Source organism: Euwallacea fornicatus, chromosome 19 (assembly GCF_040115645.1).
Source record: "Euwallacea fornicatus isolate EFF26 chromosome 19, ASM4011564v1, whole genome shotgun sequence".
NCBI classification, from domain to species: domain Eukaryota; kingdom Metazoa; phylum Arthropoda; class Insecta; order Coleoptera; family Curculionidae; genus Euwallacea; species Euwallacea fornicatus.
In genome coordinates, this window is record NC_089559.1 from 3,715,814 (window position 1) to 3,743,615 (window position 27,802).

General features: G+C 34.9%; 1 protein-coding gene across 1 annotated transcript; it reads left to right on the plus strand.

The window, feature by feature from the left end:
- Rh50 (Rhesus blood group-associated glycoprotein Rh50) lies at positions 1-27,673 on the plus strand. The gene is made up of 8 exons (XM_066293489.1): positions 1-40; positions 25,506-25,692; positions 25,754-25,904; positions 26,390-26,546; positions 26,622-26,785; positions 26,844-26,981; positions 27,038-27,335; positions 27,396-27,673. The coding sequence occupies exons 2-8, from the start codon at positions 25,526-25,528 to the stop codon at positions 27,575-27,577; spliced, it is 1,257 nt and encodes a 418-aa protein (XP_066149586.1). The 5' UTR covers positions 1-40; positions 25,506-25,525; the 3' UTR covers positions 27,578-27,673.
- The last annotated feature ends 129 nt before the right edge of the window (positions 27,674-27,802 follow it).

Below are 27,802 nucleotides of genomic sequence, written 5' to 3' on the forward strand. Positions count from 1 at the left end.
AATGAAGACCAGAAGCGCCTTCTTAGATCGGATTATGGATGTAAGAATAAGATTTATAATATGTAGTGCCTAAATTAGTAATTTGGTGTCTGCAATAATATTGGGTCGGACACAGGTCAAGAAAGCTTAATGGCAAATACCTTGATGAAAATGTCATTATACATGTAGCTTCTACAGAATCTTCATCAAGTCTGGTGGGTGCAGAGCATGGGAAACGTATTATTTTTCGGGATTTTTGTGAAAAGTGCCGGTACCTGATCGAAAATAATGGTTACGTTAATTTTCAACTAACTTGAACTAACTTCCTGTTTCTGATAGCTCAATTTTAGAACGCACTTCCTAATGAAATGCTACAAGGATGAGTTATTTGTCACTTTTTTGTCCATCATCCTATGTTTCAGTTTTCCGTTCGTTTTAACTTAAATTTTTGATTCAATGACGTTGAGTGATCCACTCGAATCAATGCCCAATATCCTCAATTCATTAGTAGGGAACATAGATTCTTATGTTAAAAATTCGAGGGATTCAATGTAAAACACGCATACTGGGGGCTGTGACTAAGCATAACTAAAGGTAAAGAATTGCTAAAGAAAATTGAAGCACAGCGACGCGAAACTCTCAATAGGCAAACCTATACAGGGTGTCCCAAATAAAGTGAGTTCTATGGAGATTATGGAAGCGGTAAGAGATACAAGGTGACTCGAATTAGAAAAAAGAAGCGTATTTTTGCGCCCATTCAGAAAATGTTCTAAATTTTAAAATATGCAGAGGGGTTGTCAAAATATCAGCAAAAGACTGAAAACTGCGATTTTCGAAAATCATAAATTATGAGTACGCTGTTCGAGTAAATTGTACCAAATTTGGCAGTTCTTTATTATCGACAACTGCCAATTGAATGGCGTTTTCAGAATTTTTCCAGGCGTTCTAGATTTCGAGAAATTTTATTCAACTTTGTTATTTCTTATGACCGCCATATTGGATTTTGGTGCCATCGAATAGACAATAAAAAAAAGTTTTTTTACCGTGTATGACAAAGGTGCCCTTGGACCTGCCAAAGTAAGAAAAATAAATAAAAATATTTTTCACCTTAGTAGGCTTAAAAACAAGTACTTCAGTGTTGCTATGGATACTTCCGTTACATGCAACGAATGTCAACAAAAAGTCTTCACTATTGTTGTATTTGAGGTCAATTTTTAATTTTTTTATTTCATTTTTATCAGTTTTACGCTTTCATTCGGCAGAAATTTTCAAGTAATAAAATTATGGAACGGTTTTCAAATCAAGAAAAGCTGGAGATTAAAGACTGCTACAGTTTATGTGGAAGAAATGTAGGTAGAGCTCAAACTATGTATCTCCAGAGGTATCCAGAGAGGCGTCAACCTGAGCACGCAATATTTAATATGTTTAGAGTGAATTTACTTAAGAATGGATCATTTGAAAAGAAAACCAGAACACGCAAGATTAATGAAGATGTTGAAAATTATGTTGTTGGAAGTGTTGTTGAAAACTCTCGCATCTCACTACGTCAAATAGAATATAATATTGGTATACCTAGATCAACTGCTTATCGGGTCCTAAAGAAAAATACATTTAAACCGTACCGAGAACATATTAATCAAGGTCTTAGAGACGGTGACACCGAGAGGAGACTTCATTTTTGCAATTGGTTTTTCAGAAAATTTAGAGCAGATCCTGAATTTCCTCTTAGAGTTTTATGGTCTGACGAAACACATTTCACAAATTGTGGAATATTTAATAGGAAACACAACGTATACTGGACTGACAAAAATCCACGAATGAACCGGAAATTGAGACATCAAGTCAAATGGGGCTTTAATGTATGGCTTGGAATTCTTAATGGGCATATGATATTTGTAACTTTTGACGGAACACTTACTGGGGAAAGATATTTAGAGTTTCTGCAGCAGAATGTCGCACAAATGATTGAAGATTTACCACTGGCTACTGTAGCTAACATGTGGTTTTAGCAGGATGGGGCACCACCACATAACTCATTAGTTATTAGGCAATGTCTAAATGATACGTATGAAAATAATTGGGTTGGAAATCGAGGCCCTGTCAGTTGGCCAGCACGCTCCCCAGACTTAACACCTCCCGATTTTTTTGTTTGGGGATATGTAAAAAATAAGGTTTACTGCAGATCCTATGATACAATAGCAGAGTTGGAGGCTGCAGTTGTGTGAACTATTCAAGAAATACCTCCAGATATGGTAAAAAGTGCTTGTATGTGCGTTGTTAAGCGCTGTAGAGTTTATGTTAATAATATAAAAAAATAAATAAATAAATGGAGAAATATTTGAACAGTTTTTATAGGGATTAGAATTTTTTTATTAGGATTAGCAATTCCTACTTATAGTGAGTAAAGGTACCAATTCCTTCGTTGTGTTTCTTTGTTATTTTTGATAAAACCTATGGAATTGTAATTGCGTTAATACTAAAAAAAACGTATTAAGTTTTTATTGTCCCATTAAACAGAATACGTTGTACATTACTGCTCTTTGATTAGCAACACTAAAGTATTTGTTTTTAAGCCTACTAAGGTGAAAAATGTTTTTATTTATTTTTCTTACTTTGGCAAGACCAAGGGCACCTTTGTGATACATAGTTAAAAAACTTTTTTTTATTGTCTATTTGATGGCACCAAAATCCAATATGGCGGTCATAAGAAATAACAAAGTTCAATAAAATTTCTCGAAATCTAGAACGCCTGGAAAAATTCTGAAAACGCCATTCAATTGGCAGTTGTCGATAATAAAGAACTGCCAAATTTGGTACAATTTACTCGAACAGCGTACTCATAATTTATGATTTTCGAAAATCGCAGTTTTCAGTTTTTTGCTCATATTTTGACAACTCCTCTGCATATTTTTAAATTTACACCATTTGCTGAATGGGCACAAAAATGCGCTTCTTTTTTCTAATTCGAGTCACCTTGTATCTCTTACCGCTTCCATAATCTCCATGGAACTCACTTTATTTGGGACACCCTGTATACAGGGTGTTTCCTAAGTACGGTACATAACTTCGGAAGCGTATTCTACAGCTAAAATAAAGGTAATTTTGTTATATAAACTATATCCCAAAAGTGCTTCGTTGCGGAAATACAGGGTGCGATAATTTCTTTAAAAAATTACAATTTTTTAAAGTGGGGTCACCTCAAGTCACTCGTCTATAAGACACCTATATTAGATGAAAATGACTTAAGAAATCGAATAATTCAAAGTTGCAATGCTATAAGAAATACTCCAGGAGTTTTTGAACGAGTGAGACAATCAATGATGAGACGAATGAAATCGTGCATTTTGTCAAAAAGTGGCCATTTTCAACATTTGCTTGATTCTGTGTCAGAAATGACTATTTTTATTATTGCTATTTGTAGTTAAATAATTAAAAAATGGTGCTGTAATTATTCACGAATAGTACTTATTACATTACGGTTTTTTATTTATTCGAAAACGGTGCGTCCTACGAAATAAAAGTTAAGAGACATTTTTTTTCCAAATCTAACACATAATTAAAAAAGGAACAAAATAATGGAAGAGAACAGTGACGTACCACATTTTTCTTTTAAAATATTCAGCAATTATCCTGTCGGCACGCCACTGATTATACAACAGCCACTGTTTTTAGCGTAAAATACGCACCGTTGCTAACTCTCAAATCCTGCAAAATTTCATTAAAATGTCTCAAGTAGTTTCGGAAATATTTAAAAAATTGTAATTTTTTAAAAAAATTTTCACACCCTGTATTTCCGCAAGGATGTATTTTTGGGATATAGTTCATATAACAAAATTACCTTTATTTTAGCTGTAGAATACGCTCCCGAAGTTATGTACCGTACTTAGGAAACACCCTGTACTGACCAACGGGTCCAGAGAAGGTCCCAAACCTGTTAGACTTCTATATAATTAAAAATATATCAAGCAATTATATTATTGGATTCTCATCCACATCGCCATGTTATTTATGGTTGAATCTGTTATATGTTGAACGTCAAAAAGTCAAATTCATAAATTGCTGAACTCAATGGGCAGTTTTGGGTTTATTAGAAGAAACATAAAACAGATTCACCATATGTACCATCTAGGCTATTGTGAATGTTTTTCGCCTATAGACCAATATCAGCGATTTGACCATTCGCAAAGCCCATGAGTTGACACACTAATGGAAAAATCCCATTAAGGTACATATGTGGATCACTTTCACCATGAAAACCCTGACCCATGAGAAAGTATCCAACCAGGACTCGAATTGGTCAACGAAGGAAAAGAAGGGTGACCCAAACTTTACGAGATCGGAAAACCAAAAAGACGAAGTCAATTCGTTTTCAAAAAACACACGAAAGGTATTCCCTCATTTTCATAACCATTTTTGTACGATTCAATCTTCAAACCTAAGAGAGACTTTTTGTTTACGTTCAGTAGTAGTGTTTCTCTCGCCCATTGTCCTGCTTTTTCGTGGCGGTATTCAGGTATAAAATAATACCTGGTGTCAGAGGTTTCTTCCCTGGGACTCCAACAATATGCAAATTGAAGATAACTTCGAACTAGATCATTCACTGATTGTACTGACGCTAAGTGAATACATTTGTCTTTAGACTAAACAACCCCTGTCTGACTAACGAAAAGACAGACTGGAAAAGTATCAGAATAACACCCAAAAAAAGAATTAAGTTGGTCGTCCCGTTACAAATCGACGAACAATTGAAATTTGAGGTGGAGAAGTTAGTCAAAGACATTCAGCATTCTGCATGGTGAAGTATCTCAGAAATCACAAGAAAACTAAAAAGCAACAACTAACCGAAAATTTTTGGAAATGATAACAGAAAAAAAAAGAAAGAGAAAAACTGGCATCGTTCCAGAGTTCAGGAAGATAAAACTAAGTTGAACAATCTTACAATCTAACTTAGAAATGAAATCAAAGAGTCAAAAAATTATTCAATTGGTGAATTTCTGCGTGGACTTCATAATGATTCCAATACTGAATATTCGCTGTGCAAAACTACGAAAAACCTATAAAGACCTATTATGCAAACACCTCCGATCAGTAATGAGGATGGAAGCTGGGCCAGAAATAATAAGCAAAAAGGTTTATGATTTTCAGACCAGCTAGAGAAGATATTTCAAGTCAACCCGGTAGACAATGACGAAACATTGCCCTTTGTAATCGTGCAAGAGGATATGGAAATTTTATTTTCCACTCCGAATGAAATTGAAAGAGAAGTAAAAACTAATATTAACCCAAAAGAAGCTCCAAGTTATGACTATGTAAATGTCCAAATACTAGGGGAACTGCCAAGAAAAGCACTGAATAAAATTTCTAATTTAATCAACTCTTCGGTCCCAGCTAAAATATTAAGTCGTGTAGTATGAAATGAGTAGAATTGAATTGAAACTTTAGTCATTTTCTTTTCATATGAAATGTTTTTATTATCAATCGAAATATGCACCACCATTAACAATACACTTCTGCTATTTAACGTGAAGTTCATTGATTTCCCTGCTGTAAAAGCCTGCAGGCCGGGAGTCGATAAACTCGTGGAAGGCAGCTTTGACAGCCTCGTCGGAGTTGAATGTTTTCCCTACCAAGAAGTTATCCAAATTTTGAAAGAAGTGGTAATCAGTGGGTGCTAAGTCGGGTGAAGACGGTGGATGACGAAGAGTTTCCAATTCCAACTCCTGTAGCTTGGCCAAGGTGACTTGTGCGGTGTGTGGCCGAGCGTTGTCGTGCGACAATAGCGGTGCGCTTCGATTGACTAATCTTGGCTGCTTAACCGTCAGTTGCCTCATCATTTCGGTCAGCTGTCGGCAGTAGACATCAGCCGTAATCGTTTCACCAGGTTTCATGAAGCTGTGATGGATGACACCTTCGTTGGACCACCAAACGGACACCATAAGCTTCTTTTGATGAAGATTTTTTTTCGCACAATGTTTTGGTGGTTCATCTTGATCCAACTACTGCGATGAACGTCTGGTATTGTCATATAGGATCCATTTCTCATCACAAGTAACAATCCGATTCAAAAATGGATCGTTATTATACCGGCACAACAAAGAAACACAAGCTTCGAGACGTCGTTCTTTCTGTATGTCGCTCAACTCATGCGGTACCCACTTGTCCAGCTTCTTCACCTCACCAATTTCAGCCAAATGAGTCAATATTGTTTTTTTGATTACACTGAATATTAACGAAAATTCGAACGCATTTCGACGTGGATTCGCTTCCACCAAAGCTTTCAGATGATCGTTATCCACTTGAGTTTCAGGTCGTCCACGTGGTTCATTTGTTAGGTCAAAATTGCCAGAACGAAATTTCATGAACCAACGAGATACTGTTTGCTGTGAAGTGACTTCAGTACCAAACACATCATTAATATTGCGAGCCGTCTGAGCTGTTGTGGTTCCACGGTGGAACTCATATTTCATTAACACACGAATTTCACTATTTTGCATGGCTGCACAAAAATTTTTATAAAAATAAAAGTTTTCGATAATTTTTAACAGTTTAAACTCTGATCGAAAGAAGAAGAATGTGCCTTTTCCGCATAAAAAAGTCAAGTCCAAATATAGATTTAGAGTGAAGTTATTCGCAGTTGAATGTGGCATTTCGAGAATCTACTCATTTCATACTACACGACCTAATATGTGCCTGAATAGTGAAAAGTGGCTGAAGGGATAATGATTTCTAAACCAAAAAAGCCACCTCACAAAACAACATCATATCGACCAATATCACTACTACCGGTTATGTCTAAATTGTTTGAGAGAGGTTTTTACTGAAAATACTAAAATCAATCATAGAGCAAAAAGAACTTATCCCGGATCATCAATTTGGCTTCCGAAACCAACATTCTACGACCGATCAAGTTCACAGGATCACTGATGTCGTCGAAAAATCGTTAGAAGAAAAGAAGGTACGTTCAGCGATTTTCTTGGCTGTTGCACAGACCTTTGATAGGTTTTGGCATGAAGGTTTGAATCATAAACTCAGAATGCTTCTTTCTGCCCAATATTAAAAAATCTTGGAATCATGTATAGAATGTTCCACTAAGATGTTCGTAGAGAATAAACCAATAACTACTAATCTTAGTGAAAAAATGTGAAGATAAAGTTCACTTAACTTTTCCAACACTATAAAGTGAAAATAATTTCATTTGTCAGGGTACACCATAAAGCTTGTACAATGGTAAACTTCGTTATTTTAAATAGAACCTCCTAATTTTTTTTATCGCTTTCGAATTGCTTGTTAAATTTGAAGGGCAGTTTATGTAAGTTGTCTAATGTTTAAAATTTGTCACTTTCGAGTTATTTCGGAAAATTTGAAAATTTTGACAGCTGCATGGTCCCATGGAAATCGGTATGGTGCCCTAACTGCTACGAATTTCGAGAATCAATCTTCTGGAGCTTCAAGAAGACTGTTGGGAAAATACCCAACATCTTCACCCAGTAATAAATTTCTCTTTTTTGCCATCGTAAACCTTTCTTAATCACTCTTAAGGGTAGTGTTTACATTAGTCAACTGCATACACATTCCACACTCTTCCCACGCTCATAACTCCTCTCACCAATAATTTTCCTCACACCTTCATGGCAGCGTATTGATAGGCGATCCTTTTTCCTCTGCACTAATAATTCACACTAATTGGTATGATTGTGAGGTGGTAAAAATACATATGGATAAGATGAGGTTCACATTCGGTAGGAAAAGTTAAGATTTAGGACAGTCTCATGTAGTCTCTCACACAACACGCAACGCCTCTTCAACACCTCTCCAATTCTCTCTATATACTCCTACGGCCCTAGTAGGATCCTAATACTCATCTCAATTCACACATAACATTTGCCCTGTTCCAAAAGAAAAAACTTTCGATCGCCAAAGGTTCTTGATAATCGGTGGTCGCTTGTGGTTTTCTAGTTTACCCTCATTTCATACTTTCTTAAGACCTTTGTCACTTGTGCAATAGTGTTGGACATTTAGTTGAATAAATACAGTTACTTACAAAATTGACCGTACATAATGCGAATATTCATAACTTTGTGAAATATACTGACTTTCAAAATAACCGCAACACCAAGAAGAACACATCGTACACGTTTAAAATTCTGGCATTACATTGGGTCGGGTAATAGATAAAAACGATCAAAATATCAAAAGAAAATTATTGTGAATAAGCGAAAAAATTTAATAATAATTTAATAATGGGTGGTATCTCCTCTTAAATTAATACATTCCTGTAAACGACGTGGCACGCTTAAAATTAAATTGTCAATATCTTCCTGTGGTATTGTATCCCAGGCAATCTGCACCAGCTCGTGGAGTTCATCTATGGTCTCTGGAGGGCGAGCTAAACGTTAAAGTCTCCGACCCATTATATCCCATACATGCTCTATTGGGGACAAATCTGGAGACCGAGCTGGCCAAGGCAAAGTATCCAAATTTTCAGCTTCCATATACCTCAAAGTATCGAGGGCTACATGTGGTCGCGCATTATCCTGTTAAAATGTGCTTCCAGGATGGTCGTGCATGTATGGTACAAGAACCGGTTCTAAGACACTATTAAAGTACCTCTGAGCATTTAATCCATCATAAATAAAAACAAGAGGAAACCGACTACCATACTGGATGGCACCCCAAACCATGACACCTGGTGTTAAACCAGAATAACGCCTTTCCAAAAAGTCCAAATTTAATCGCTCTCCTCTGTGCCTTCTAACACGTAACCGTCCATCAGATCGCCATAAACAAAATCGGCTCTCATCACTGAACACAATTCTTCTCCGCTCATCCACCCATTGCACTTTCAGACGACACCATTCCAGTCGGGCCACCTTGTGGTTTCGTGATAATGGAAGCCGATGCATAAGACGATATGAATTTAGTCCAAAACTTCGAATTCTGCGATACATCGTACTAAGGGAGACCCTTCGATTTAGGGTGGCTACCTAGTTAGCACCAAGAGACGGAATTGTTTCAAACGGGGCGTCTGTCCCTGAACGATGAAGTCGCCGGTCTTCGCGTTGGTTCGTCATTCTTGGACGGCCACTACCACGATGACGATTTACTGACCCTTCGTTAGACCAATCTCTCCAAACTCTTAGCGCTGTTGATGCGTTTCGATCCAATCTACGTACAATTTCGCGGAAAGGTAAACCTGCCTCATGCATACCAACAATTCTTCCCCTTTCAAAGGGAGTTAACTGCCGATAAACTGCATTTTGGCGTACCACACATTTCATATGGTACTAACAATAATACCTTTATCGTTATCCGCCTGTAAAAAAATTTGCAAAAAGAACGATCGTCACAGATAAAAAAGTAAAGGAAAACGGTAACAGTACCGTAAACGGTTTTTGCTCCGATCGTTCTGATTCTTTGATATGTTATTCTAAAGGTCATTTTGAACAACTTTTCTAAAGGGACAAGGGCGCACAAATGCCTCTTTCACACTTTTTTTTAGGTTGAACATTTTTCCAAACCCAACTGTCTTATGGAATCGTGGAGCGAATAGGGGTGCTGGGTGGGGTAAACTGCTTCACTATGGGTATGTAATATTTTGTTGTTGCTTTAAAAATCTGAAACGTCGTTGATAATTACCTCACTCAGCGCTCCAATTCACTCCATGAATCCCGAAAGGCACTTCACTTATTCGACTAAAATACTAGCGTGGCCCCTGCGCAAGAAAGATACACAAAATTTTTACAATTTTATTTTAATTGCAATCGCAATTGAAAAAAAAACATAAATTCTGATCAAAATAAGTAAATGAAAAATATATTGCTTAATAAGAATTGAAACTAAACGAAATAAATTTCCTTTACTGAGGTGATCCGAACTAACCTGAACTAACCTGAACTAAATGAAATATTTAAATAATAAATATATATATTTATGTGAAACGTGAATACTGGGAGAATCAAGCAATGTTGTCGAATTGAGAAATTCAAAAATGATTATTTGGATGAAAAATGGAAATGTGTTACCTTACCTTACCTCACCTTACCTTATCTTACCTTACCTTACCCCACTCAGCACACCTATTCGCTCCACGATCCCGTAAGAGAGTTGGATTTGGAAAAATTTTGAACCTAAAAAAAAGTGTGAAAGAGGCATTTGCGCGCCCTTGTCCCTTTAGAAAAGTTGTTCAAAATGACCTTTAGAATAACATATCAAAGAATCAGAACGATCGGAGCAAAAACCGTTTACGGTATAATTACCAGAAAAACTTCATATCGCATTAAAATACGAATTTGAAATTTTTATCATTTTTTTCTCTTTACAAGTCTAAAATCATACCAAAATTTCAAATACATACGATGCGTTCTTGGTGTTGCGGTTTTTTTGAAATTCAGTGTATAAACATTTCTATAAATTTTTGTTGTTTTTTTTTTTTTTAATCTATAGTCGTGCAATTAAGTATAGCATATGATGTTTTACAAAAAAATTAAAAAAAAAACACTCTCGATACATAAATATTAAATAACAAACAATAATACACTTATAATGTAGGCACAAAATTAACCGTACACGATATGTTTTTCGTTTATAGCTTAATTGTAAATATTTATGAAAACAACTTTTTTTGAAAATTCTTTTAAAATTAAGAGGTTTATTCTAAACACATTCATCTGAGTGAGTTATTGTGTTAATGTGACAGAAATGGCAAGCAAAAGAGTACAAACCGATATCGCGACGCGAAAATTAATATTAAAGTTAAATGCTACAGGGAAAACAATGCGTGAAATAAGAAAACTGAGAAAAAGGACACATTCCCCAGTACAGTGGATAATAAGTAAATATCGGTATCAAGGATTGGTACAAGACGAGCCTGGAAGAGGACGAAAAAAGTTGCTCTCTGATAAGGATGAACGATTCATTGTACGACAACTAAAGATTAACCCAAAGAAAAGTGTACCTAAATTAGCAAAAGAACTATCCCAGAGAATTAGCAAATCTGTGTCGACTGAAACAGTAAGAAGGGTTCTCAGAAAAAGTGGATTTAATGCCAGAAAAGTAAGAAAGAAACCTTTCATATCAAAAATTAATAGACAGAAATGGCTTGACTTTGCAAAAAAATACCTAGAGAAGCCTTTAGAGTCTTGGAATGGCGTCATTTTTACAGATGAAACAAAAATAAATTTATTTGGATCGGATGGAAGACAAATCGTATGGAGGAAACGAAATACGCAACTGCAGGAGACGAATATTGGGAAAAGAGTGAAACACGGAGGTGGATCATTAATGTTATGGGGTGCTATGGGAGCGAATGATATCGGTAACCTATGTACATCAAATTACTGGAATAATGGACAAAACGATGTACCTCGATATTTTAAAAGCGAATTTGCGACCATCCGATGAAAAATTGAATATGCCCAGAATTTTTTATTTCCAGCAAGACAACGACCCCAAACACACTGCCGGCATTGTCAAGCTTTGGTTGATACATAATGTACCACGATTATTAAATCCTCCACCTCGATCGCCAGATCTCAATCCAATTGAGAATTTGTGGCAAATTTTAAAGAATGAAGTACAAAATTACAAGTGTAGTAATTTAAAAGAATTAAAAAAAGTAGTCTATAATTCATGGGAAAATATTTCTTCGGATGTGACCAGAAAGTTGGTAGAATCCATGCCGCGTTGCTTGAAAGCAGTAATTGAGGCGAGGGGGGGTGCCACCAAGTATTAATAATTAGCAATAGTCTTTTTTTTACAAATTTGTGCCTACATTTTGCGTTATTGTTTTTGTTTTATTTAATATTTTTAAATTTAAACTATTTTTGTTAAATTTTCGTAGCGTATTGTACAGGGTGTTCGATTCATCATGCACATGCGATTTTCTCGAAAACTAAGAATTTAATAAAAAAATGTTTCCAATAAAGTTTTTTTGGGACAAAGGAGCTCTTCTTCTGACATTTTTTTTTTCAAAAAAACTGTCATTTAGAATGCCCTTTCAAGGTCATTCGCATTTTTTCTAATGGAAACCCTAGATTTTTTTTAACAAAAATGGATACATCACTAAAAACTGAAAAACATTTGTTTGAAAAATTTTTCGATTCAACGCTTTTTTAGATAGTTTATTCAAAGAAATAATTGAAAATTACGTAAAGCGTGGAACAACATAAAAGTTTTCTAATCCAATAAATGTTCAAAATTCTATTTATTAACGTTCACAGGTTTACAAATTGCCTTAGAGGTTCTTTTAAATAAATTGTTTCAATAAAAAACAACAGATGATATAAAATTTTATTGATAAGTTTAGTAAATAAATAAAATGTTCAAATCATAGTAGCAGTTGAGTGGTGTTGTTCCAATTGTTTCTTTGTGATTAAAAAGTACTTGAAGAATAATGGCGTGTTTTTCATTAAAAGAAAAAATTGAAATGATCCTTATTTATGGAGAAAGTGGTCGCGATATTTCAAGGACATTGTATGTTGAATGATTTCCAGAAAAGGTTGTACCGTCAAGGTTTACATTCAAAAGACTTCTGAGGCAGTTTGAAGGGACTGGGAATGTTGATAAACAAAAAAAGGAAACGTAAAAACACCGTAACTAATGAAGACAATGAAATCAATGTCTTGGCTGCTGTTGCTTACAATCCAGAAATTAGTATTCGACAAATTGCATCAAATTCAGGAGTAGCGTAGAACAGTGTTTTTCGTATTTTGCATCGTCATAAATTAAAATCTTATTGTATTTCCCTACATCAGGAACTTCACGACGAAGATTTTCGGAATCGTCTGTTATTTTGTCAAAAACAAATAATTGACAACCCAAACTTTTTTATGTTAGTTTTGTTCTCTGACGAATCAACTTTTACAAATCATGGTCAAATTAACCGCCACAATATGTATTAGTGGTCTGTAGACAATCCTAAATGGATAAGACAGGTTGAGCATCAGCATCCATGGTCTGTAAACGTGTGGTGTGGAATCATAGGACCAAATTTAATTGGACCATATTTTATTGATGGGATCTTGAACGAGGAAAAATACCAACAATTTTTAAGGCGTAAATTGCCCGTTTTACTTGAAGAGCTGAACTTAGAATTGCGACGTTCCATGTGGTTTCAACACGACGGTTGCTCAGCGCATTTCTTAGGGGTGCTCGACAAATCGTTGATAGTGATTATTCAGAACGCTGGATTGGACGGAATGGTCCTATTAACTGGCCGGCAAGATCACCAGACTTGACGTCTCCAGATTTTTTTTTATGGGGATATTTGAAGGATAAAGTTTACAAGCATATTCCGACAACCCCAGAATATATGAAACAACGGATTAGGCAAGCTTCTCGGGAAATTAGTACTCAAACATTATTATGTGTTCTTGAATCGTTTAAAAACGTATTGTAAAGTGTATTGAAGTTGGTGGAAGAAATTTTGAACATTTATTGGATTAGAAAACTTTTATGTTGTTGTTCCACGCTTTACTTAATTTTCGATTATTTCTTTGAATAAACTATCTAAAAAAGCGTTGAATCAAAAAATTTTTCAAACAAATGTTTTTTAGTTTTTAGTGATGTATCCATTTTTGTCAAAAAAATCTAGGGTTTCCATTAGAAAAAATGTAAATGACCTTGAAAAGGCCTTCTAAATAACATTTTTTTTTCAAAAAAATGTCAAAAGAAACGCTCCTTTATCCCAAACAAACTTTATTTGAAACATTTTTTTATTAAATTCTTAGTTTTCGAGAAAATCGCATGTGCATGATAAATCGAACACCCTGTACATGTTATACTCGTTTGCAACAAACATAGGTTTTTAAAAAACATAAAAATGTGTAGGAATATTTATTTTTTACAAATTTATGAATTTGCGAATCATGTACGGTCAATTTTGTGAGTAACTGTACAAGTGTGTTGTTATCAAATGTGTTTGTCCTGCATCGGTTCAGGTCCAAATGAGCTGTGCCCCTTCGAACAAAATAAAATCTACACACAAGAGATACAGTTCACCTCGGCACTGCCAACCAACTGTGCCCCTCTTGTGCCTGGGGTGAGACAATAAGCTAAAGCAAATTTACCCCGTTTAAAGAGTTAACAAACTACGTTTGGATTGAATTTTAGAAAAACTCTTGCACAACTTTCGAAATGTGCCTCTGAAATTGCATGACTTCAAACCCTCATAATTTGTTTAATTCAAATGGAACTCTCGCCTATTTTATTACTTAATATGCTTTCTTTAATAATAACGCATAAATTTTATTAAGTATGTTTTAGACGTATCTCTAATAGTTTTCGAGATTTTTGGTTTTTATCGATATTGTGTGTAATTTCAATCTACTTATGAATGGCAGTTTTAAGTTAGTTTTAGTTCATAAAACTATCTCAATTTACCTAAACAAATCGTGAGTTATTATACCTTTGGTTTTCGGTTAAGTAATTGATATTTTGGCTTAATCAACTGATTTGAGATTATTTATTGGTAAAAAAAAAGAATTCTTCTAAAAATGAATTAATACAAATGGTCTATGTGATTGGTGCTAGTGACGGAAATTGCCTTTTTGGGATGCAGGATATACCGACAAATTTTTCCCAATATTGAACGACCTCTATCACATGTTTGTACTTTTAAGAAACTCAATGAATAATTAGGGCGAACCCAAAATATGGATGACACGAAGAATAACCAGAGGAAAAGAACATTTCAAATAAAGAGAACGAGCTTTTAGTTTTTCAAAGTTTAGTTGAGAACCCTCATAAGTCATGCCGATGCCTGGAATTAGAAACTGGTATATCCAAGTCTACCCTATATACAGTGTGTCCGGATTAAGGATTTGACATTTTCGTAAAACCTTTATTTCTTAATCGATTTTGACGTTTTTTTTTGTTAATTAGATATTCAAAATGCGCATTCGTCCAATGGATACGATCCCTCTTTACCCATAATCATAACCAATTGCGTGCATTTTTATGGGATCAAATTTCGGAAAATACTATTAGGGATTTTTTTGGGATAAAAACGAAAACAGATTCTTAATTAGAATGACCTAAAACTTACCTGTTCCGATTTTCATTTTTCTACTGTACAGGATTTTCGAGAAAATCAATAAAACATATTTTTTACGTAAGCAAATTTTAAAATTGCAAAAAAAAATTATTTTTTCAATAATTAACTAAATTTTGATATTTTCTGCAATGTATGCAATATTGGTCATGTAACAGTCGCAAATATCAACAGACGTTTTGATCGTTATGGGACAATTGTAAAACTACCGGACCAGCAATGTAATCACGAGCCTCAAGCAAAGCAAATAATTTTAGATTACTTTAATACCAATCCGCATGCAAGTCTGAGGGATATTAGCAGAAATTTAAACATTTCTAAAACTCATATCTGGGAATGTTTAAAAAGAAGTGGTAAGAAACCTTTTAAACCAAAATTTCTTCATTCACTTGAAGTTGGAGACCAAAATCTAAGAATGGAGTTCTGTTTATGGCTTCAGAGTATGTATCAAGATGATCCTAACTTTTTAAAAAACATCCTATACACCGATGAAGCTACGTTTACGACAAATGGTGTAGTATCGACACAAAATTGTAAAATATGGAGTGATCAAAACCCGAATTGGATAATCGAATGTAAATGACAATACTCCTCAAAAGTAAACGTTTTCTGTGCTATCTTAAATCAAAAGATTATTGAGCCATATTAGTTCAACGAAAATTTGAATGCTGCTCGTTTCCTGAGTTTCTTACAAAATGAGTTTAGTGACGCACTTGATGAGCTTCCCCTGAGTTATCACTACAATTTACATTTACAACTTGATGGAGCGCCCATTCATAATGCAGTTAATGTGAGAAATTGGTTAAATGAGAATTTTCCCAATCGCTGGATCGGACGAAATAGTCCTCTTATTCGTTGGCCACTACGCTCTCCGGATATCACACCCATGGATTTTTTCGTTTGGGGAACAATAAAAAATAAAGTTTATGCCATAAGACCCCGGACCCGAGAAGAGCTTTGTGCGCGTATTAGAGAGACTTGTCAGAGCATAACTCCACAACAACTAAGTAAAGTACTGAGAAATAATCGTCGACGTATTGAAAAATGTATTCGAGAATTTGGGGGTTGATTGAAAATATCAAAATTTAGTTGATTATTGTTAAAATAATTTTTTTTGCCAATTTTAAAATTTGTTTACGTAAAAAACATGTTTTATTGATTTTCTCGAAAATCCTGTACAGTAAAAAAATGAAAATCAGAACAGGTAAGTTTTAGGTCATTCTAATTAAGAATCTGTTTTCGTTTTTATCCCAAAAAAAGCCCTAATAGTATTTTCTGAAATTTGATCCCATAAAAATGCACGCAATTGGTTATGATTATGGGTAAAGAGGGATCGTATCCATTAGACGAATGCGCATTTTAAATATCTAATTAACAAAAACAAAACAACGTCAAAATCGATTAAGAAATAAAGGTTTTACGAAAGCGTTTAATCCTTAACCCGGACACACTGTAGAATACCAAAAGAGTTTAAGTTACGTCCGTACCATATTCAGTTATTTTAAGAAACTGAATATGGTATGAATTTCATTAGTTGATCGAATTTTTCTAACCGGGCAATAAAAGAGAATCAGCGGAATCCGAACTTTTTTTAAACAGTTTTTTTCACCGACGAAGTAACTTTTCACAGCAACGGATTTGTAAATAAGCATAATTTTCATTATTATGATAATGAAAATCCCCATTTTTTTTATTCTTGGATAATCAACGTAGGTGGAAATTGAACGTATAAGTAGGGATTCTGGAAATTAAAATAATAGGTCCCTATTTTTTCGAAAAATCTATCAATGAAGATACATTTTTCTCATTTTTTGCAAAATGGTGTTGAGGGCTTTTTAGAAAAACTACCATTAGAAACCATTAGACTCGTGTGGCCATAATTAGATGGTGCTCCCCCACACTTTACTCGTCCAAAAAAAGAATATTTAAATACCAATTTTGGAAATAAATGGATAGTAGAAGGAGGGCCTATTAATTCGTTAGCTAGATCGCCCGACATAACCAAATTAAATTTATTTTTATGAGGACATGTAAAAGAAGAATTATATAAAACTGTTCCTACAACACAAGAAGACTTGAAAAATAGAATTAGAAACATAATTCAGACGATTCATGAGCAAACCTTAGGACGGCTACATGTATTATTTTTAAAACGAATCTGTATTTGTCAACAACAAAATAGTGATATATGGAACAATTGTTAAAATATACCTAATAGAAGAAATTATTGTATTTTTTATTTTAATTTTGTTAGTTCGGAGAACGCACAATTATTTTTTTATTTCATATGCTGTCTCATCTAGATTTTGAGCAACTCATAGAATTTTTTAAATATAGTTAATTTGAAATTACACAGAATGTCAATAAAGCCAAAAAATTTCGAAAACTATTGGAGATACATCTAAAACATGATTAATAAAATGTATACGTTATTATTAAAGAAAGGATATTAAGTAATAAAATAAGCGGGAGTTCCATTTGAAGTAAGCAAATTATGAGGGTTTGAAGTTATGCAATTTGAGAGGCATATTTCGAAAGTCGTGGAAAAGTTTTTCTAAAATTCAAATGCGCAAAAAAAGTAGCTTATTAGGTCCTCTTGAAGCCCCAGAAGATCGATTCTCAAAATTCGCAGCAGTTAAGGCTCCATACCGATTTCCATGGGACCACGAAGCTGTCGAAATTTTCAAATTTTCCGAAATAACTCGAAAGTGACAAATTTTAAACAATAGATAACTTACATAAACTGACCTCAAAATTTAACGTTCAAGTCGAAAACGATAAAAAAATTAGAGTTTCATTTAAAATAACGAATTCTCCTATTGTACAAGCTTTATAGTGTACCTTGTAGGGAACAAAATATTTTTAGAACAAAAATTTTATATTGTTTGAAAAATTAAGTCAATTTTATCTTTACATTTTTCCTCTAAGATTAGTAGTTATTGAGTTATCCCCCGCGAAGACTTTAGTGCGACACCCTGTATATCAAAACGTTACTTCAGAATTAAACAAGAAGATGCTTCCTCTAATTTGAAGAAAATCCAAGCAGATGTACCGTAGAAAAATGCATTGGGATCAGTGGTTTAACGACTTCTATGTAAGCAACTCGTTAGTATACTAACGATTTGCCTACATCCAACGAGAATTCTGTAGTTGCTACATTTGTAGATGATACTGCAATCTTAGTCACTAGAGATAACAATATTATCTTAACTAAAAAATTAAAAATAGCTATTGCTAAAATACAAGGCTTGACAGTAAAACGGCATATTAAATTGAACTAGAGCAAATCAGTACACATTGGCATTGCCGACAAAGGAATCGAGCATAAACCAGTATACACGTATCAGTGAGTGCCATACGAGAATAGAGTCAAATATCTTGATCTGACCTAAACTGACGTTGAATTCAGATGGATACTACATGTCAAGAAAAAGTATGAAGAACTAAAATTGATTTGACTGAAGTACAGAAAAATGTATTGGTTATTGGGCAGATGCTCGGCCCTAACAATGTACAGGGTGTTGGGGAAATAACTTTTATATACAGGGTGTTCCAGTTTATAGTAGCAGGGCTTTAACATTCAATAGAAGGCTTTTTCTTAAGATGAAAATGTTATATAAAGATATATGAAAAGGGCTCAGTTTTTGAGATACAGGGTGGCAAACTTAACTTTTTTATTCATTTTTTTTTAATAAATCACGCAAATATCAAAATATAGCCATGAAATTTGATATTTTGGGATTTTTCGCAGTGCCGAATTTATATTTGTTAAAATTTTCGTCAAATTTACAGAGGGCGCCATATGCAACGTACTAGTGAACGTTTAAATTATGATAACTTTTTTGTGCCTCCTTGTAGCAACTTTTTTCCTATCAAAATAGATTCCCCGTTTATTTTTTCCTAAGAAAGGTACTTTTATTATAAATTGCTAAAAGTCACTGTTTTCGAGATATTTTGAATTTGGTCCCTAATAGTTTGACCTGCTTCCACAGGGGAGTTGTGATTGGATAGTAAATAGTTTATTTCGCCAATTTTTATATGCTTAATAAATGTTTCTTAATTCATTCAACAACATTATAAATATTATGACTATTAGATTTAACATTTTAATAGTTTGGAACGATATGAATTAGTTCAAATTGAACGTTGTTGTCATCTTTGCATTCGGTTAAACAGTTTTTACTTTGAACATTTACTTTAAATTGAAGCTAAATTAGTTAGAAGATGATTACTTCTTTGTTTTGTATTAAATAACAATTAAAAAGTGTTTGGTATTAATTAATATAATGTTGAAAAACTTATGTGATAGATGTTGATAGTTTGACTTGTAACCAAAAAGTTAAAATTACTCAGCAATAACATTGCTAAAAGCAAATTAAAACTAAAAATGCAACTTAAAAGGGAAAAGTAACTTAAAGCGACAACTCTGTACAGTACCCTGTAAACCTGACCCTTTAAAAGGTCGTCAAAGTTAACTTTGCGGGTGAAGGGATAAAGTATCGCATGCGCTGTGAACAGGTAAACCTGTTTACCATGCCAATATCTGAATTATGTAGCCATCTGCTGTGTGGTATTCTGTAGCTATTTGCATTTTATTCTACCTTACCTGATACATTATAATGGGCAAAGACGCCAGCCACCATGAACAAGTGGAGTCCATTAAGGTCCAGCGAGAAGGGACAAAATAAAACCGCCCTTAGTTTTCACATTTGTCATGGACTGTATGTCGTTCTAGACTTTTAATATTTTAACATATTCTACTTCTTCGTTCGAATGTTTCGTCTATTATTACGCGCAACATCTCACCCGCAAAGTTAATTTGGGCGAGTCTTACGTGAAGTTACCCAGACTTATTAACCCTTAATTATTCGCGTGGGTTGTGACACACCTCAGGCCACGTTAAAACATCTAAAACTTTTTAAAATTTAAATTTACTGCGTTCGTTTGCGATAGTTTTAGGTTAGTTTTACCTCGTGCACCGATTGAGCAGGAACTTGCAAATCAATTAGAAGAAGAAGAGATTATTGGCAGTGATCCTGAAGGTAAAGATGAATCTACTGAAGTTAGTGATCACAACAGCTGGTCTCAGCAAACTGAAAATGGTCTGTGCAGTGACGAGGATGAGATGCTATTGCAGCATATAAATCGATTAACAGAAGCTGACGTAGAATCCGACGATTTGTTTTATTTCGGAAATGATAAACAAACAAAGCGATACGAACAGCCATCATCTTCCAGACCAAGGACCAAAAATGCCAATATTATGGCGGAGTCTAGCAGATCGAAAGCACCTGCTAGAAGTGTGACGACGTTCAGTGAATCATTTCGTTGAGTTTTCTTTAAAGACGTCATAGAACTTGGTCTAAAATATAATAACGAATACATAATATCAATACAAAACACTTTTCAACAAGATCGTGATCTTAAAATTCTTACTCATGAAGAGTTACTGGTATTTTTTAGACTGCTTTACATGTTTGAAGTTCTCCCATTATCCCATTTCAATTATAAAGATCTCTGGACAAGAGACGGCACCGGGATTGAATTTTTCCCAAACACAATGTCTTGTAAAAGATTTTTGTTTATTTTAAAATATTTGCAGTTTGATCGCCCTGCAATAGGACAGGAATGATAATTATTAGGCAAAATTGCAGCCATAAGAGATTTTTGAAACTTGAAGGAAAATTATCAAAAATATTAGGTGTATACCTATGAATCCGCGTTTTTATTTCTAGTTCTATTTTCTTTGAAAAAATATTTTTTTATTTAAGGAATTTTATTTCATTTTTTGCTCCGTATTACCAGCTTTCTGTTTATATATGATAATTGCTATATGACCTTTTAAAACTTTTCAATTAAGGTTTAAATATGTCCAATTTTGTGCCGAATAAACATCATTTGCGGGAAGCTTTGCTTTTCCTTTTCCATCTTAAGAGAAACGCCACTGCCGCTCACCAAATGCTCGTTGAGGCTTATGGCAATGATGCTGCATTTATAAAAACTTACTAACAATGGTTTCTGCGCTTCAAATCAGGTGATTTCGACCTCAACGACAAGGAGCATGGTAAGCCGTCGAAAAAATTTGAAGACGAAGAACTGCAGGCTTTGTTGGACGAAGACGCCGCGCAAACGCGAGAACAGCTCGCATCTTCCCTTAACGTCACGCAGAAAACGCTTTCGGTTCGTCTTCACGCTATGGGAAAAATTCAAAAGGAAGGAAAATGGATGCCTTATGAATTGACGGAAAAGAACAAAGAGCAACGAAAAACGACGTGTGAGATCTTGCTTGAACGTTTTCAAAGAAAATCTTTTCTACATCGTATCGTGACCGGAGATGAAAAATGGCTTTACATCGACAATCTAAAGAGGAAAAAATCATGGGTGAGCCGACAACTTCGACCGCAAAACCAAATATCCACGGGAAGAAGGTATTGTTCTGCATTTGGTGGGACCAGCGCAGCATACTGTATTACGAGCTTCTCCAACTGGCGAAACAGTCACTGCCAATCGTTACGTCCAACAACTAGTGCAGTTGCGTAATCAACTCGCAGTAAAGAGGCCAGAATGGGCGGATCGACATGACAAAGTCATACTGCTTCATGACAACTCAAGGCCTCATGTCGCTCAACCAGTCAAGAACACCTTGAAGGATTTCAAATGGGAAGTCTTACCGCACCCGCCATGCTCGCCAGATATTGCCCCGTCGGATTATCACCTTTTCCGTTCAATGGCTCACGGTTTGACAGAGCAGCGCTTCCAGAATCGTCAAGAAGTCCAAGAATGGCTTGATGAATGGATCGCTTCAAAACCAACGAATTTTTTTTACGATGGAATCCATAAACTGCCTAATTTCTGGGAAAATGTTGTCATTAACGATGGAAATTATTTTTAATAAACATTGTTAATAAATTTATACAGTTTCAAGCAGTTGAAAATGCGTTAAAAAACGCGGAGTCATAGGTATACACCTAATATTAAAGTTTATCTGAGTATGTCACTATTGACGAACAATTGTCCGCATTTTGAGGAAGATTATCTCGTGTGATATACATGTCCAGCAAACCGACCAAATATGAGATCGAACATTTTGCTTTTGTAGACTTGGCTGCATATTATCTACAAAAATTTGAAATATTCGTTGTTAAAGAGCCTGATAGATTATTTAAACTGCTTACTGATGCAATGAGTCTAGTAAAACGCCTAATTAAACCTACTTTTGGAACTGGAAGAAATATCACTTGGACGATTGGATCAAGGGTGTTCCACTCGCTAAATCACTGCTAGAAGATTACAAGCTTATCATAATTGGTACGATACGAAAAAAGAAACCAGGAACACCACAAAATTTCCGACTTGAAAAAAGTCGTGAAGTAACTTCAACTTTATCTGTATTTCGAGATATAACATTATGCTCATATATATCAAAGAAATCTAAGCAGTTATGTTGTTATCCACCATATACTATGATAATGAACTATGATAACAACATTAAAAATGATTTAAAAAAGGCAGAAATTATTAATTTTTATAATCATACAAAAGATGGAGTTGATATCAATCACCAAATATGTACGACTTATAATGTAGGACGACCCTCAGAAATATGGCCGATGGTGATGTGTTCTCATCAATTCAACGTTTGTGTATCAATTCCTATGTAATCTATAATGCTAAAGTTAATTCCAGTATATCTAGAAGAGCCTTTCTAAGGCAGCTGGTGGTCGATTTAATCAAGTGACATCAAATGGTAAGAGCTGGCATACCCACCCTACCCCGACCGTTGAAAAAACGACTAAAACGAAGTCATCAGGTTGAGAGCCACGATTCAACTTCTGAAGTATGCTGATTTTCTTTATACCAAATATGTCTTGAATGTCGCAAAACCAAAGACAGAACAACAAAGACTACGTGCTCTAAGTGTCATGAACATGTATGCAAATACCACATGGTTGTTGTATGGTAAAGTTGTGAGATCAAAAATTTCTTTTTTGTTATATTACTGTTATTAATATTATTGTTACTTTGTTGATTTTAAACAAGAGTGTAAGAGTTAATTTATATCCACGTTAAAAGTCACTCAGAAATAAAAGTTTAATTTTGCATATATGTGATGTTTTATTATTAAAAACAAATTTAGGGTGTTGGACACCCCACGCGATTAACTATGCAACTTTTTAGATCTGACTAATTCAGGATTGACTGTACTTACGTGAAAATGTATTCTTTACGCGAGAATCATGATATGCTTTTGATTTATGAAGAGGAGTTACGAGATTTCGAAGAAACTGGGCGCATTTATGCTAATCATTATCCAGAAAGAAAGCTTCCAGCATTATAGTTGTTTGTGCAAGTTCCCCAAAGGCTTCCAGATACTGGTAGTCTTATTCCTACAAATGAAGGATGCGGTAGACAGCGAGAAGTCGATTCTAATGTTAAAGAACAAATTTTAAACCTTGTTGAAGAGGATTTAACAAGGAGTACCATAATTTTTTAACAAATCCAAAAGAAAATATCTAAAGGATTAAGATCCGGAGATCTGGTAGGCCAATGACTGGGACCCTTTATTTCTATCGATCTCTTTTCAAAATTATGATTTAAATGGTCGATATCTGGATGGCTTGGTACATTTACTTTATTGAATCTTCTTCGACAAGGTTTAAAATTTATTTTTTAGCATGAGAACCGACTTTTCGCTATTCGCTGTTTTCCTCGTCCTCGATTTATAGGAATAAAATTACCTGTAGTTGGAAGTCTTTGGGAAACTTGTAAATGTGTTTTTCTGGCTAAAAGTTTTCTTTCTGGATAACGATTAGTGTAAATGCGCCCAGCTTCTGTGAAATTTCGTAATGTAGCTACATAAACCGAAAGCATGTCATGGTACTCGCGTAAAGAATACATTTTCACGAAAATGCTGTTAATAAGTCGGAATAAATTCACGTACAACTTGTCCAAATTAATTTTGTGGGTGAGATGTTGCGCGTGATGATAGAGAAAATATTCGAATGAAGCATGAGATCACACTAAAATATCAAAAGTATGGAACGACATACAGTCCATGACAAATGTGAAAACTAAAAGCGGTTTCATCTCATCCCTTCTCACTTGGTCCTAATGGGCTCCATTCGTCCACGATGCCAGGCTTCTTTGCACAGAACAAAATGTGAGGTAAGATGGGATAAAATGCAGATGACTACAAAGTAACGCAACGCAGATGGCTCCATAACTCAGATATTGTCATAGTAATCAGGCTTACCTATTTACAGCGCATCCGACCGATGGGCGACCCTTTAAAGGGTCAAGTTCCCAAGATACAGTGCGACGTTGTCGCTTGAGGTTACTTTTGCCATTTAAGTTGTATTATTAGTTTTAATTCAGTTTTAAATTGCTTTTAATAATGTTATTGCTGAATAATTTTAACTTTTTCTGTTACACGTCAAACAGTAAACGTCTATGAAGTGCGTTTTTCATCATTTTTATGAAAATTTTAAGCTTATCATGGCTTTTCCGTTCTTAACTTTAACGTTTTTTTTAACTATTAAGTTTTCAACCCCTATTGTAAGGAACTTTTTTGTTCCAAATGATGTTCGTAATCATCGGTTGAATTTACAAAAGTTATCTTGCTAACACATTTGTATAAACCACAAAACCAAAATAATTATCATAGGATTAGGATTGATCGTGATAAGCTCAATAGCTTGCTAGTCCAGTGGCGTAGTTACGACATTAAGTTTTATGACAATGTTGTAAAACGCACTGAATTATTTGCGTAAAGAAAATAACATTAAAATTCTTCCAGAAGATAAAGATGACGCTACACTCATAATCTATTCTGTATAATCTATATTTATATGATCTATGCAAACAAGTAAATTACGATATTGTTACATACTTATATATAGGGTCATCTGAACTTGGCTTGCTGTGATACCAAGTTCCCTTGATTGGTTGAAGACATGAAAAGTACTTCATTTCTTTGCTTTCCGTGAAATGTGCCGTTGAATAATCACGAACAATGGTTACGCTAACACTGAACTAATCTGAACGAACCTCGAATTCCCCATGAACTTTTCTGGAACTCATTATCCTTCACATGTGATACATCGTCATTATCAGGCAAAAATTCTTCCCATATTTTATAGTTGTATCTAATTTTGTCATAAATAAAATGACGCTTACCAAGGTGGACCTTTTAGGTCCCTCGCACGTAGTTCGAGAATATGAGTCGATGTACCAGGGCTTTCTTATCATTAACATTTAGAGTTTGGTGTTTAGAAGAGAACTTTGAAGAGTCCTGAAGAAATGTAATTCGTTAGTTTTAATGTTGTGTCTCTTCTTCGGCCTTAGGCTTTTAGGAAGACGTGGAAAGAACCTCGTGTAGTTTTTAAAGCACAACCCTTGACGCAAACTCATGCAAAACCACTCGTGCATTTACCCCAAAAACAACGTTATTTTTGCATTAACAAAGCAAATTATTCAGTATTTCAGGATATTCACGTCATGGTCTTCATCGGATTCGGATTCCTCATGACTTATTTGAAGAAATACGGATACAGTTCGCTGGGATTTAATTTCCTTTTGGCAGCGCTCACCTTGCAATGGAGTATAATATGCGAAGGCTTCTTCGAATTAAATGATGATTATAAAATTGGAATAGGCCTAGATAGGTTAGTTAGGCTGTTACTGATAGAATAAGGCTTTTGCTAAAGAAAATACCTTCATTTTAAGCCTGTTAAAAGCCGATATAGCGACAGCGGCAGTTTTGATATCAATGGGTGCAGTATTAGGGCGAACCTCACACGTTCAGTTGGCGGTTATGGGTCTTCTTGAAATCTTTACTTATTGCTTGAATAACGCTTTAAACAATCGCTATTTTAAAGTAAGTTTTGCTGCTAAAATATTCAGTTAGCCATAATTTTCATATGGTACCACAGCGGTCTGCAGTGCAGTTTTGAGTCTCACATACACAATGACGTCATTCAGTACTCATTTGTTGCCTCAACTGGTTAGCAAACCAACTACGTCACCGTGTATGCCCACGAATGTCATCAAAGAGTTTTATTGTACGCGGTTATTGCCCATCTCATTCCATAATAAGTAATTACTTTATCTCTTTTGAGATTTTGTAGATTCAACTCAAACAGATATTTTCATTGATGAATGAATGAAGGAATTACGTCAGTTCAAAGCAAAATTCAGAAAAAAAAATGTATAAAGTGGAGGTTGGAGCCGTAATATACAAACAGATGAAGGTTCCGAATTTAAAAATTAATTTATTCGTTACGTGAATATTATTTACGGGCATACAAAGTGACGATAGCTATATATTCAGTTTATATTTCATTTTTATATTTATATGTAAAGGCCGTTGATGCTGGTGGCTCTGTCACAGTTCATACTTTTGGGGCCTACTTTGGGTTATCGGCGAGTTACGTGCTCCAAAAGAGGACCAAGACAGATTCAATTGAATCATACCATCTCGATGAAGCTTCTTATGCCTCTAACATTTATGCAATGATTGGTAATTGAGGCAAAAGTTATTTTTTTATTTATTTATATCAATAAACAACTTATTGACATAGCTTTGTTTTACTAGGTAGTATATTTTTGTGGGTTTACTGGCCGAGCTTCAACTCAATTAATTTAGAGGACGATAGAGCACACATGGCGATAATTAATACATATCTGTCTTTAACCTCATGCTGCGTTTCAGCATTTGTTGTATCACAACTGAAATCTAAGCAGCATAAATTTAATATGGTGGGTGTATGGTACACTACAGCACTCCAACCTCTTTAATAACATACTGCTCTTCCAGGTACATATACAAAATTCAACTTTAGCAGGAGGTGTTGCCATTGGAGCTTGTGCCCATTTAATGATCCAACCGTTCGGTGCTGTTCTCCTTGGAACTATAACGGGCGCCCTTTCTGTATATGGATATACCACTTTATCGGTATAAATAATTGAGAATAAAAAGCAAAGATCATGCGTTAATAGGGGAGGTTTTAGGGCATTTTGCAAGCTTATCGAGTCCTGGACACGTGCGGAATAAACAATCTACATGGAATTCCGGGAATTCTAGGAGGATTGGTATCTGTCTTGATGGCTTCCCTCGCCAATGAAGAACAGTATGGAAAATCGCTTTATAAAATTTATCCAGCCCGAGCGAACCTAAATACGTCTTGGAATCCGCAGTATGTTTTTTGGGAGACAGGATCAGGACGGAGTGCACAAGAGCAAGCTGGATATCAAGCGCTTTTGCTATTTGTAACAGTTTTACTGGCTGTAGTATCAGGAATTATATCCGGTACATTTACATCCTCAATTGTAGATAATGAATTATTAATGTTGTACAATAATTCTTCAGGGGCTATAATTAGCTGGAAGGTGTGGGGAACTGCGTCAAGCGCATTCTACTACAACGATTCTGAATTTTGGGAAGTGCCATCAGAGCAAACTATCGAAGGAATACTTCCCATTGCATGGACGATAAAGGAAAAATTGTATCATAAGAAATCCAACAGCAATCTGTTTAACGTTTCTACTTGAACAATATCTAAATATGTCTGTGTAGGGAAATGTGGCCTTAACGCATGTGTCTAAGGTTCACTGATTGTATAAATCAAATAAACAATACACAGGGAATATCATTGGCGTAAACTATTGACAAGACTTTTTGACGTGACTCACGTCAAAATCTGCCATTTCTTAACGATTGAGACGAGGAATATATAGACATCGACACTGAGGGATGCATATCATAAATTTAGCTGT